The 15107-nt window shown below is 50.8% G+C and overlaps 1 protein-coding gene across 50 annotated transcripts in view; it reads left to right on the forward strand.

The window, feature by feature from the left end:
• The window catches only part of CACNA1C (calcium voltage-gated channel subunit alpha1 C), a 725791-nt gene that overhangs the window by 654503 nt on the left and 56181 nt on the right, over positions 1-15107 (forward strand). For 27 of the 50 annotated variants that reach the window (XM_078338402.1, XM_078338405.1, XM_078338401.1 and 24 more), the window contains one exon: positions 6173-6256. In XM_078338402.1, the coding sequence (XP_078194528.1) occupies positions 6173-6256 (84 nt within the window). Of the gene's footprint in view, positions 1-5495; positions 5580-6172; positions 6257-15107 lie in introns of all 50 variants that reach the window. The other 23 variants (XM_078338403.1, XM_035258332.3, XM_035258324.3 and 20 more) reach the window with 3 other exon arrangements.

Below are 15107 nucleotides of genomic sequence, written 5' to 3' on the forward strand. Positions count from 1 at the left end.
TGGGCAGGGAAGGAGCTAAGGAGGCAGAATTCAAGGGCAAAGACATGCTCCCGTCACCCCTTCCACAGCAGTCCCCTCGCAGCTCTCCCATAACAGACAGAAAATGTGCCCCCTTCTGCCGCCCCCTCTCGATAAAAGAAGAGTGACCTGAGCCTTCTTCAGAGGGAAGAGTGGTTCCTAAAAACCTAGCAGTTAACTGTCTACGTGAACTCGAGTCTTACAAAATGCAGCCATGACAACCTGCACCCTGTCACCAATCTCAAAGGCATCAGCCAGATTTCATTCAGGAGAGTTTGAATACTATCAACCTGGAGGATGGGCAGAAAAGGCCTGAGAGACAGACTCAAGATTCCAGAACCTTCAGCTTCCTCCTTCCTCCTTTCACACACCTAGGCTTTGTCTCCCTGCCATTGAGTCCCACACCCAAAATAGAACCTGTGACTCCTACTTCACTAGGAAGGACACAGAACAAGGCTGGTAAATAACGACAGTGGCCAGCTGTGCGCAGTGGCTCACACCGTAATCCTAACACTCTGGAGGGTGGAGACAGGAGGATCACTTGAGGATCACTCCTCACCTGTGAGGAGTTCCAGACCAGCCTGGGCAACATAGCAAGTCCCCATCTCTACAAAAAAATTGAACAATTAGAGGGGCATAGTACTTGGGAGCTGAGGATTTTGAGACACAGTGAGCCCTGATCACACCACTGCACTCCAGCTGGGGCAACAGCTGTCTTTAAAGTGAACATCTTTTTAAAAAGGTAAAAATTCAAGGATTTTGGTCATCAGAGAGTCAGGCATCCTGTATCTGGAACATTCACACATCCAGAACACCTGTTTCTGAGGAGGCCAGATAGAGTCCGTATAAAGAATAGACATCTTCTGGATCTTTTCAACATGCTTTTCTAAGTATTTGTCGTCACATTAACCCTATGCAAGGACAGGGGGCCAGTGCTTGTTTGGATTATAATCAGATTATGATGACCTCCCTTCCAGAAAGCTCAGTCTCCAGCCAGCTAGAATAAAGATGACAGTAGTGATGACGAGATTCTTGAAATTGCATTTGAAGCTGTAATTCGGCGGAAGCCTCTGGACACTGGACTTTGGTTACTTTTTGGTTTTTGGCAACTGCAAACAGAGGGCTTGGGAAGTGCACTTCCAGCTGGCAAGAGGCCCACAGTCTCCTACATAGGTAACCATCTCATCCCTCTTCCCATTGCAAGATGAGCCTGTCTTGTCTCCAAAAGGAGAGGACCTGGGAAGTAGGCATTTTATAGTCCAGGAAGCGTCACTGGACCATGGCCCCACAGTGAAGACACAGTATCTGGGACCAGAAGAAAGCAGTGAAAGGCCAGGACACACATGCTTTGTGGGTGGGAGCAGAAGAGACGGCAGGTTCTGAGTGCTTTGGACACATGGCCTCCTTTCATCCTCATTTCAACTCTGTGCTTTATCCCATGTTCTAGGTGGGGAAACAGTGGCATGGGGAAGTTATTTGCTCAAGGCTGTCCAGCTAGTCAGTGGCAGAGGTAGTGTCTGAACCCAGATCTGCCTCCAGAGATTATGCTTTTAACCACTATGCTGCCTCTTTCAATGTGGTGTATCTCCAACGATGGAGCCAAATCGGGGCATGGATAACCGAAATGGAAGGAAATCCAAAGTTCTTGTCCATGTGCAGTGCATCCTGTGATGCTTCTGCAGCACTTGTTCCTTCCCAGCAATGATTTTCTGATGCCAGTATCAATTTGGTGTCCATTTTCTCAGCCCACGTCTGTCAGTGAGTGGAGGTGCTGCGGCACTCAGGCCTGGGTACTGGGAGCCTGGGGTGCACACAGGACCTGCCCTGGGATGGCCAGAGGAGAGGCCCATCTTCTGAACACACCCCCAGAGTGGGGAGTTGGAAGTGGGGAATCCACTGTAGGATTGGGGAATGGCGAGGGCAAGGCTCCCACCTGCAAAAACACTTTCCCTTCCAGGGAGCCCACCCTGGGTGGTTCTGAGGAGCTGGACAGTAAGAGGTTTGGTTTGCCACTTCAAAGAGAGCCAGGAAACCCTTTCTCCAACCCCTTACTTCTCAACCACTCAGGACGCAGTCATCAGAGAAATAAGGGGCAGCAGGTATAACCAGGCTCCAGGTCAGACTGATTCTGTAAGAAGAATATGATTTTCCCCAAACCTCCCTTCTCCATTACATCCTTAAAACCCCTATTACCAATGGTTTCCAGCAACTGAGGGAGAGGGCAAAAACAGAAGAGAGGTGAGACAGAGTGTCAAACCCCTACACTCCAGAGACTGTTGGGAAAAATATTCCTCCTGGGACCCAACCACCTGGGGATGTGGGGACCAGCAAGGAGCACCTGGGCCTTGTTTCCGGGCAAGGTGTGGTCCAGGTGGGAGGAAGGGACTGTTGAAACGGTGGGAGGAGGGCACAAAGGGACAATGGGGACGGAGGCCTGAAAGCTGGCCCTGAAACTGTCTTCATGGCCCAGCTGGAGGACTGAGGGGCTCTGGGCATCAAGGGCAGGAGGGTGGGAGGATGGGGCAGGGTGAAGAGCTGCCTTCTTAAACGGACCCTGTTTACCCCCCTAGACATGTGCCCTCATCCACTGCATTCAGCTCTGTGTAAATCTCCCAGAGCTGTGTGCACAGGAGCTCTTGGCAACAAGGGACCTGGTTGGTTTCTGCAGCCCCCCAGGTAGTGTGCCACCAAAGAGAGATGTCAGTCTAAAGCCTGCAGTAGCACAGCCTGCCGAGGGCAAGTGTGAGGCACGAGGCCTTAACTCCAACAGAGCCCAGCCAGTGCCAATCCAGTGGGATCCAGCGTGCAGCCATGGGCGGAGGGGGCTGTGGTCACGAAAGAGTTGACTGTCTTCTGCTTTCCTTCTGTATGCATGTATATATACAAAGAAATCCGGGAAAAGGGGGACCAGGGGTGCACAGCCAGGTGGTCGACAGGGTTCCTTAAGGTCTCAGCCCTTCACCCTGGTGCGCCTGCTGATTAATTGTGTGTGTTTCTCTGGTTTTCAACACCAAACCTTTGCTCTGCTCTGTCCATTTCTTCCTTTTCCTTTCTCCATCTCAGAGGTGTTGCAGACCAAGGCCAACTCGCCCATTTTGTTTCAGGTCTCTGGTGAAGATTCCAACTCGCCCGCCTTTCCTAAGCACTGACACTCCCCTCTTCCTCTCGCTCCTGCTCCCACACCCAAATAATGTTTTCTTGCCCATTTTCTAGGCTGGTGCAGACAATTCCCGGATTCTGTTCTTGTTTCTCCCTTCTCTTCCTTGACTTCCCTGCCCTTCCCTTCTGAAATAGCTCTACCCACAAAGATGGTATTCATATGGAGAGAGTGGCCCAGTGTTTTCCAAAATCTAATTTAAGATTTATGCATAGCCATAGTTCATTTGGGGTCTTCACTCCTTCCCTCCCCCCCAAATCACCATTCTCCTTTTGCCCTGTGAATGACATCTGAGAACCTGGGAGGAATTGGTTATTTCCTGCTAATAGCATGTGGCTTAAATGGAAGAGAGAAGTCTGTTTGCCTCACAGGCTCCACTATATTCAGAAAAATACCCTGGGAAGCCAACAAGACATTCTTGATTTGAAGCTGACCCTCACCTCACCCACGCCCTGGTCAACTGATCTCTACTTCCCCAGTCCTGGCTGTCCTGGCTCGTCCAGAGTCTCCATAGTGGCGTTTCTGTTTTCTTTTGGCAGAAATGCCTGGGAACTGAAAGGCCCCTTTCCCTGTGACCTGACCTCCCTCACTAAGAATAACAGCCCTAGGACAGCATGTCTTTTGGTCCCTCTGGAAAGAGGGCATGGCTGGGAAGTGGGAAGTTAAGGGAGCTGGATAGAGCCAGGAGGAAAGGGAAGAAAGCAGATTCTTGGCTTTATGAGTAAGAAATGAAAAGGCAAAGTTGGCAGCCTTCTAGTAAGCTCAGGAGAGATATGGGAACCTCTCGGGTCGCTTCATGCTTTCCTACCCTACTCTGACCTCTAAAATTCCACCTCCTGGAAGCCCAGAGAGCAGGAAAATGCTGGTCCCGCTGAACAAATGTGGCCAGCCCTGTCTTGTCCCCATTGCAGACCATTTCTAAACTAAAGGCATAAATGTTTCTTCTTAGAGTAGACAAATGTGTAGTAGTAGATTCTTCCCCCTCTGCCCATGGGAATATGACTGCCTGTACCTGGGGGTGTATGCAGTCACAGAACATTGCTCTGCAGGCTCCTACACCTCGCAGACCCAAGAAATCCATCCAACCAGGACACCTGGGGTCCCATGGGGCCTCTGGACAGCCCATTTCTTGATTGACCAGTTGTCCGAGTACATGAAAAAAGTCTTTTAAGAACATTCATCACTTCTCTTCTCCAAATATGGTGAAAAATAAATAAAATCCTGCCTGCCCTCCCTTATGTAGGCTTTAGTGATCCCTGGAACGTTTTTGACTGCCTCATTGTGAAGTCAGGACACTGGTCTTCCCTGTCTGTGCCAGAATCTCTCCTTCAGGGCACTACTGCCTTCATCCTCCACTAGGCAGCCAGCCTCCCCCAGCCCATTCCTAGCAAACCCATCCTCAAGGCTTTGACCACTGCATGCCCTCTGGGTGCCTTTTGCATTCAGCAGGACCCTACCTTAAAACGATCATGAAGAAACCTGGGGAGGTGCTTAGGAAGCCTCAGAAAGCTCTGTCTAGAGCCACATAACCCACTCACAGACTAGGAGCCCCAGCTTGCCTCTGCCTCCTTTCCCTTAGGAAAGTCTTTGCCAGGGTTGGAACGGCCCCTGGAAATGCTGGGACGTGTCCAGTGCAGGAACTAGGGTTACCCTGATTTGATCTGCAAGAGTTGCACTTCATGTGGATCCTGTTTTAATAATTTGGTCCTTCTTTTATTTCTGAGCTTTATATGATTTTATATATTATATAACCTGCACCCTGAGGCCCACACTGATGGTTGTGGTTTTCAAAGCCTTTTTTATTACCAGCTTCACCCATAGGACTGAGCCCAGTACCGTCTGAGGGGTGACACCCCTGTGTTCCCTCCCTCTAGATAGGCCTTTCTGCTGGAAGAGGACTGGGGATGCAGGAGATGCTGAGCGTGGACTGAAAAGAGAGCGTAGTAGCCACAGCCTGCCCCCTGGCGACTTGCACCACCCTGTCCCCACACCCCTTCCTGCCCCTGGTGGAAGGTGAACAGGGCCTCTATGGAGGAGGGATAGGGTGGGTGGATCTGTAGGATGCTGGCCAAGTGACTGAGGGAACTCGGGCACTAGGGTTAGAATGTCGCCTCCCTGCTGCTCCCTCCCTGCTCAGCCTCCAGGGCTCTGGGGCTCCTGGGTTCCTGGGCTCCTGGGCTACTGGCCATGGTGAGGGCGTCCGGAACTCCAGAGGCAACACGGAGGTGCCTGGACGATGATTCTGATGGTGGTGTTGCTCTGTGCTTGTCTGTCTAATATTCCTTTTTAATCCCCATCCTGCCTGCCCTCCCTTATGTAGGGTTACTTTAGTGATCCCTGGAATGTTTTTGACTTCCTCATCGTAATTGGCAGCATAATTGACGTCATTCTCAGTGAGACTAATGTGAGTATTACTCTGCCCTCCCCAGGAAACTCCTCCTTCCTCCTCCTCTGCCTCCTCTGTTTCTCTCTCTCTCACTCTCTCTGTTTACCTTCTTTTATTTATTTTTTTAATTTCCTGTTTTTACCCGCCTCCAGTCATGCCTTTTATTGAACCTGCCGTCGTCCTGTGGGGAAAAAAAGTGGGAGCTTCTCCTCCTTTTTTTCCATTTACCTCAGCTCTGCCCAGCTGTGCTGGGCTGGGGCGTGGAGCTGAGCAGAGAGTGGCGGTGCAGGGGACACACCGCCTGGTGTCCGGGCGGCCACAGCACCACGCCACCTTGGAACTAACCCAGCTTTTGTTAGGCCTCTGCACCCTGTGAAAACCAGGGTCTCCAGGTTTGAGCCGCCAGAACTGTAGAGTGGTAAAAGAGTGTTTAATATGCCCACGTAACCTCTTTCTTTTCTCATTTTTTTTTCTCTTCTCTCCCTTTTTCCATGCCTTTTTTTTTTTTTTTTTTTTCATTTTTCCTCCTCCCTTTTGTTTTGTTTCTGTCCTTTGTTGTTGGTTTTTTTTCCTTCTTCTCTCTCTCTTCTCGGCTTCTCTGCCCCATGCAGCACTATTTCTGTGATGCATGGAATACATTTGACGCCTTGATTGTTGTGGGTAGCATTGTTGATATAGCAATCACCGAGGTAAACGTAAGTACATGGCGTCCGTACCTAACTGTCCGTGCCTGCTCTCACGCTCATTTGTCTTTCCCCGTTTTTTTTTTTCCTGTATTTATTTTCTCTCCCCACCTTCTTAATTTTATTTATTTATTTATTTATTTAATGTGTTTGTTTGAATTGGTTTGAAGGTTTTTTTTTTCCTTGTTGCTTTATTTTGAAATCTTTTTTTTTTTTTTTTAACTTTGGAACGCATTAGGCCTTCCCCTTTTCTGTTAAGTTCTGATTGCTGCATCTTTTCTCTCTCCCGTACAATCACCCTGGCATGACTCACACTGTATAGGAGGAAGCAGCTCTGGGAGTTGCGGAGCGAGAACATGAGGGGATGTTTACCACTCTGGGCAGCTGCTGGGGCAGGGACCCAAACCTCTTCTGGCCTCCACCTTCTCCTCCAGCCACTGCCTGTCCTACTCTCTCCTTTCCCTCCTCACAGCATCTTAGAAGGGAGCTCCCTCAAAGTGGAACACCCTGAATTAAGGCTAGGACTTAGCCTACTTCATCGGCCGTAGTGCACCCTCGCCCCAGGACCACCCGTGATCTTGGGTTGAAGGGGCTCTGTTTCCATTTAACACCAGCAGTCCCTGCAGGCATCTAGGTCCCTGAGGCTCATTTGGAAGAGGAATGAGAAGAGGACAACCAGTCATGTTTGGACTCTTCTCTAGAGGTGGTGGGTGATCTACTGAGAGCTCTGGGTGGACCTTTCCTCCTAGTTGCTGTGAAAGCAGCCCCCATGTGAGCACCTCACTCCCACAGGCACCTGCTGCCCCTGCCCCCTACCCCTGACCTCTCACACCCTTGCCTCTGGCTCCCTGGCTTCAGACACAACCCCAGCCTCTGCAAGGCCTCCTGCCGCCTCCTCCTCCCAAGAGGTGTCTCCTCCTATACAGTTCCTACAGTTCCTGCACATGTCTTTTCTGTTACCTGGCATGTTGAAATCTCTCTTTATCTATAGGCAAGCCCTCTTGCGGTCAGTCTTTAACATGTGTTGTTTAATTTTTTGTCGTTATTTTTCCTTAATTAAGAGACTTGGTAATGTTTACATAGACCTTTGATGCACTGAACCACTGAACAGCACAGAACAGATGCTTTAGAGTTTTGATCTAAGATGTTTGGAACTACCCAGCCACCACCCCCAGCTCCTCCATGCACCCTTACACCTCCCTCCACTCCATCTTTTGCCCCCAGTGAGTTACACTACCATGTTATTTTGCCTGCCTGATTCTTCCAGGTTAGAAGCCCCTGTTTGCTCCACTTCCAGCAAATGGACTTTGGAAAGCGGTTGTTACATTTGTCATATGTCCCCCACTGTAGCCTGGTGCCCCAACCCTGCTCACCCCATAGCTCCAGAGACCATGGCCCCTGTCTCCCTGTGTCTCAGAGAACTGTTTTTGTCTCGTGCGTGTGCATGTGTGTGTGTGCAGTGTGTGTATGTGTGTACATGTCTGTGTGTGAGCATGTGTATATGTGTATGTGTTACATGTCTATATATGCATATATGTGTGTGCATGTGTGTATGTGTGTATGTCTGTGTGTGCATGTGTGTATGCGTGTACATGTCTGGGTGCATGTGTGCGTGGGTATATGTATGAGTGTGTGAGCATGCATGCGGGTATGTGTGCGTGTGTATGTGTGTACATGTCTGTGTGTGAGCATGTTATATGTGTACATGTTAGTGTGACCACATGCGTGCGTGTTATGTGTACACATGTATGTGTATACATGTCTGTGTGTGAGCATGTGTGTATGTATGTGAGCGTGTGTAAGTGTGCACATGTGTGTATGTGTATACATGTCTGTGTGTGATGTGTGTGCATGTGTGTAAATGTCTGAGTGTGTGAGAGCATGTGTGTACATGTGTGTGTGCATGTGTGTGGATACGTCTGAGTATGTGTGAGCATGTGTGTGCGTGTATGTGTGCATGTGTGTACATGTCTGAATGTGTGTGAGCATGTGTGCATGTGTGTGCACATGTGTGTGTGCGTGTGTGTGTGTGTGTGTACTCTCCTTTAACTTCTTGCAGTAAATCCTCAGGTCATTTTTAAAAATCGATCTTCCTACTCGTGCTCTGAGTCTCCCCTCCCCTCTCTGAATGGACCCCAGTGTTGCAGCTGGATGAGCCCCAAGTTGCTGTTCCCGCTCATGCACATAAAGGCCAGAGCTTCTGTGCTCAGAGCTTGTGCTATGCAGTGCTCAGCCCTGGGGACACTGCAGGGAGAGAAACAGGAAAGACAGGGCAGCGGTGGGCTCTGCCCTCAGGAGGTTTCCTTTCCAGACAGCAGTGCAGAGCCACATGAAAACCTATGCAGAGGGGCCAAGAGCCCCACAGCAGGAAAATGTAGGAAAGTGACAGCAAGCTGCCCGACTATGCAGAGGCACCTGCAGCTCCTGGGGTCCTACGGGTTTTTCTCACAGTGGGCAAGGCCTCTATCACTCAGTCTGCCATTTTCTCCCAAACTATTCACGTCTTTAAAAGAAAAAGCAAAAAAGCATTTTCTAGGATATAAAATTTATACAGAAAAGGGGGTTCAGTTGGGGGTAGGGAGGGGGCCTGAACCCACGCAGCAGCTCCTGACATTGGAATCTCAGTTTTCTATTTACAAGTCACTTTGCATTTATCTGACTTCACTCTTAACTACCCTTTGAATTTGACAGGTGAGAATTCTCATCCCCAACTTGCTGATGTTAAAGGTGATGATGGAGAGATTAAGTACCTTTCCAGTGCCTCAGAGTCAGCCCAGCCCTCCTGGGGCCAGCTCACTTCCTGCTAGGCCAGAATTCCTGGTCTCTGTACTCCAAAACACCTTTTGGCAAATAGAAATCTTACCTGTCCCTCCTGGTGTACTGCCACCAGCCATGACTTACTCAGAACTTACGTTCTGTAATTGATATCTTAAATAACCACAGGATTTTTTCCACTTTCTAAATAAGCAATTATCAGCCACCCTGAGAGTTCCATTGCCCCTGTGTTCTCCCACACTGAGATGCTCCTCATGGCTCCAGGCTGAGGCATTTGTGGCTTTGAAGTCCTATGAAGGATTGTTGGGGGACAGGGTGACAACCGTGCATGTGACTGAGAGCAAGAGGAGGTCCTGAGACCTGACACCTCTTTCAGAGCCAGTTTCTCCCCTCTCCCACACAACTGATGGCTTATGAACAAAAAGAACAAACATGACATCCCCCAAGGCAGGAAGGCGGTTTGGGAAAGGAGAAAGCTGGACTTGAAGTCAGAAAACTGGCAGCTTGTTGAGTCTTGCTGCTGCTTCCTGTCAAAGCGTTACCAAAATGCCCAAAGACTGTTTTTTCATCTGTCAGAGGAATGTGGTATTTACAGCAGTGTGTTTTGAAGCTCAAATAAGAGCATCTATTTAAAAACTCTGTATGAACTGGTAAAGCACTGTGGAATGGGAGAAACTGTGGCACCCAAGCAAATGACATTCTTTCTGAAATTACTGCTGGTGTCACTGGGAGGGCCTAGTCTCCAACCAAGAACTTTCTGTTCGTCTAATTATAACTTACAACCCCCAGGTGAGAGCCCTGTCTCCCAGATATGCTTAGACTCATGAGATGTCCAACAGGTACAGCCAGATCAAAGCCAGCACACACACACACACTACAGCCAGCACACACACACCACAGCCAGTACAAACACACACACCACAGCCAGCACACACACACACACCACAGCCAGCACACACACACATACCACAGCCAGCACACACACACACACCACAGCCAGCACACACACACACACCACAGCCAGTACAAACACACACACCACAGCCAGCACACACACACACCACAGCCAGCACACACACACACACCACAGCCAGTACAAACACACACACCACAGCCAGCACAAACACACACACCACAGCCAGCACAAACACACACACCACAGCCAGCACACACACACACACCACAGCCAGTACAAACACACACACCACAGCCAGCACACACACACCACAGCCAGCACACACACACACACCACAGCCAGCACACACACACACACCACAGCCAGTACAAACACACACACCACAGCCAGCACACACACACACACCACAGCCAGCACACACACACACATACCACAGCCAGCACACACACACACACACACATACCACAGCCAGCACACACACACACCACAGCCAGCACACACACACACACACACACCACAGCCAGCACACACACACACCACAGCCAGCACACACACACACCACAGCCAGTACAAACACACACACCACAGCCAGCACACACACACATACCACAGCCAGCACACACACACACACCACAGCCAGCACAATCACACACCACAGCCAGCACACACACACACACGTACCACAGCCAGCACACACACACATACCACAGCCAGCACACACACACACACCACAGCCAGCACAATCACACACCACAGCCAGCACACACACACACACCACAACCAGCACACACACACACACCACAGCCAGTACAAACACACACACCACAGCCAGCACACACACACACACCACAGCCAGCACACACACACACACATACCACAGCCAGCACACACACACACACATACCACAGCCAGCACACACACACACCACAGCCAGCACACACACACACACACCACAGCCAGCACACACACACACCACAGCCAGCACACACACACACCACAGCCAGTACAAACACACACACCACAGCCAGCACACACACACATACCACAGCCAGCACACACACACACACCACAGCCAGCACACACACACACACGTACCACAGCCAGCACACACACACATACCACAGCCAGCACACACACACACACCACAGCCAGCACAATCACACACCACAGCCAGCACACACACACACACCACAGCCAGCACACACACACACCACAGCCAGTACAAACACACACACCACAGCCAGCACACACACACATACCACAGCCAGCACACACACACACCACAGCCAGCACACACACACACACACCACAGCCAGCACACACACACACACCACAGCCAGCACACACACACACACCACAGCCAGTACAAACACACACACCACAGCCAGCACACACACACACACACCACAGCCAGCACACACACACATACCACAGCCAGCACACACACACACACACACACCACAGCCAGCACACACACACACACCACAGCCAGCACACACACACACACCACAGCCAGTACAAACACACACACCACAGCCAGCACACACACACACACCACAGCCAGCACACACACACATACCACAGCCAGCACACACACACACACACACACCACAGCCAGCACACACACACACACCACAGCCAGCACACACACCACAGCCAGCACACACACACACACCACAGCCAGCACACACACACACCACAGCCAGCACAATCACATGCACCACAGCCAGCACACACACACGCACCACAGCCAGCACACACACACACCACAGCCAGCACACACACACACCACAGCGAGCAAACACACATACCACAGCCAGCACACACACACACACCACAGCCAGCACACACACACACCACGGCCAACACACACACACACCACGGCCAGCACACACACACACCACGGCCAGCACACACACACACCACGGCCAGCACACACACACACACCACGGCCAGCACACACACACACACCATCGCCAGCACACACACACACCACGGCCAGCACACACACACACACCACGGCCAGCACACACACACACACACCATCGCCAGCACACACACACATACCACGGCCAGCACACACACACACATACCACGGCCAGCACACACACACACATGCCACAGCCAGCACACACACACACACACACCACGGCCAGCACACACACACATACCACGGCCCATAACTCTGAGGCCTGAAGAGGCTTGCTCTGAACACACAGTCTTCAGTGCTTGACCCTGCACTCATGTCGCAGCCAGTGTGAGGGACACCGGATTAATTGAGCAGCACTGCATGTCCTCACAGGTAGCTCTCTCCCACTAGATAGTTCTGCCTCTAGGGCATTAGCAGCTTATGGGCAGCGCCAGCATTTTCTTCCCAATCCCATGGGATCCTTCAGAAACTCCTGCATCCCTGGATCCTGCTTGGGTACTTCCCAGATATTTTTAGTCGTACTGTCATCGCAAGACATATATTCCCAGGGATATGGTCTATTTGGAAGGAGTCTACATTGTTAGCCTCAGTGTAATGCATGAGGGCGTTTCACCTGTCACCTGCCATCTTTAACTCCTAACCCCTCCCCAGTTACCTTACCCACCCTAAGTTTCCTCCAAATATTCCCCACGTCTAAACCCTCTCACCTTTTCTGTTCGTCTTTCCCAGGCTATGGGGCCCCTCCCTCTCAGGAACCATCATTCATTCATTCCACAGCATTTAGAGTTTCACTACCTATGCGTCAGACATGGTTTGAGGCACACGGGATCCATCAGTTGGCAAACCAAAGGCCCCTGCCTTTACGGGTTTGGACTGTAGACAGGAATAGTCAGACAATTCACAATGCAAGAAGGACAGAAAATGAGGAACCCATATGGTATGTTAGAAGATGACAGGTGCTTTAGGAAAAAAAAGTAGTGCCTGATAAGGGGGCTCCAAGGTGCTGGGGAGCAGTGATGGCAGGTGTTGCTTTAAGTAAGATGGGCTTCCTTGAGAAGGTGACAATTGAACAAAGCAGCGACATGAAGGAATTGAGGCATTCTTTATCCATGTGGAGATCTGGGAGAAGAGGGCGCAGGCCAGGAGGAGCCAACGTGGCTGCTGCACACTGAGCTGGGAAGGGAGAGGCGAGTAGCAGAGGGGTAACCAACAGGGTCCACATGTGGCTTTTACTCTGAGCAAGAAGGGGACAGACCCATGGCTTTGATTAGAGGTGTCACATGACCTGACTCTGGTTTTTTAGAGACTACTCTAGCTGGCTGAAGGCGTCAAGGGTGGAATCTGGAAGAGCATTTGGAACACAAACGCCCTCATCTGGCTGGAAGTTACTGGTAGCATGGAGCAGAGTTGTGGCTAGAAGGGGTGGAAAATGGTCACCCCATCACTCTGTTTTGGAAGCAAAATTAACAGTCTCTCTGTGGGCAGACAGACTGCCTGGGGGCAGGAGGAGAATAGCCCAGGAGGACTGAGAGGTTTGGCCTAAGTCAGGGAAGGATGGAGCAGATAGGCAAGGAGGCAGCTTGGAGGCGGGGCCTGTGTGAGTGAGGAAACTCGGAGCACAGTTTTGACTTATCTGTTAGCCCTTGTAAAGGACATGTCAAGTGGACAGGTGACACACAGGTCACAGGCCTGGGGATGGAGTTATTCACAGCAAGACGGTACCCAAAGCCCCGGCACGAGAGGAGAGGAAGCGACAAGAGGCAGAGTCATGGAGAGGCCTGGGTTGCACCTCTGGCGCAAGGAAATCAGGACCCACAAACTTCTGTTCATCTGGGAGATGCCTCTGAACAACCACCAGGTGTCATGAGAGGACTGTCTTCAGGCCCCCTTGTGCGGTCATGCTGAATTCTGTGTCGGTATCTGAGCCATGGGCCCCTGCCCTTCTCCTCCTGATGCATCGCCTGGGTCTACATCCAAGCTTCTCTTCCTCTGTGAGCTGGAGAGGTGAGAACGCAACGTCCTCCTGCTCTAAGGAAGCCTCTTGGTCTTCCTCAGCACTTGGGTCTGAAGTCATGTTTTCCTGAGGTTGTTCACAAAAGTTACTGTAGCATCAAAAACTGTTCCCAATCGCTTCTCGGCCTTTTGGCTAAGATCAAGTGTAAAAACTGCTCCCTAAACATCCCAAATTGGAATCAATTTGACTGCTTGGGCCAACAGTCTTTCCCAACACCCTTCTTTTTCATTCTGTATTTTAAAATATACTGAACAATAGAAAGTGCTGGGCAGCCTGGATTCCTGCATCATGAACATAGAGAAACATTCGCAAGTTGTGAATGAAGATGCCCTGGTTATGCTCCCAGTTCTGGTGACTTACAGCAATGAACTCCATTCTTTGGACCTCAATTTCCTTGAATGCGAAAGTGAGGAGTGAGAGGTTTGGGATGGTCTCTTGCGACTCTAGCATGCAGTGATTCTGACTTGGGCATCTTTTGGCAGCTGGAGGTGGATGCTTCCTTACCCCCATTGCCTTGCTGGGTTCTGAAGCGGTGTTTCGTGTCATCAGGCATCCATGGCTTCATGGGGATGACTCCTCCCGAGATCAAGTCGTCTGCATGGAGATAATCCCCGAAGGAGAGCAAGGCAGGAGAGGCTCCCTTGGCTTTGGTGGGACTCATGTGCAGATTTTCCAGAGAAAAGGAGCAGGAGAAAGACCTTCAGGGAGCAGAGCAGGCACCGGGATCCTGTGAGGGGAAAGAACCTGGCCCCAGAGCTTCTGGGCACAGCTCATAGGAGGAATTGCTGAAGGCTTTGCATGATGCACAGAAGTGTCCAGAGCAGGGAAATAAGGTAAGCAAAGGTGGCACTGGCTGTGAAAATGAGAAGAAGACTGACTTGAGGACGACCTAATAGCATGGATCAGGCATCAGGCTGAGGTCATCATACACATGATCAGATGAAAGCCGAGTGCTTACTCTCCACATGAGGAAATCAAGGCTCAGGCAGGAAGAACCTCTGCCTAAGGCCCCACAGTGAATGGGAGGCAAATCTTGGATTCAAACCCATTTCTGTCTAAGAATTGGCTATTGCATTTCCACAGTGCCCGCTGGCTAAATCCCTGGGCCAGGCTGGCCTGGGCATGGCATTGCTGAAGGGCAGGGCCCAGTGGCTCCTGCACTCCTCATTCAGTGCCTCCTGGCAACAGGACGGGGGGTGGAGCGGCTTGATTTGACTTCTCTGTGTCG

The sequence above is a fragment of the Callithrix jacchus genome, chromosome 9, assembly GCF_049354715.1.
Source record: "Callithrix jacchus isolate 240 chromosome 9, calJac240_pri, whole genome shotgun sequence".
Classification (NCBI taxonomy): Eukaryota; Metazoa; Chordata; class Mammalia; order Primates; family Cebidae; genus Callithrix; species Callithrix jacchus.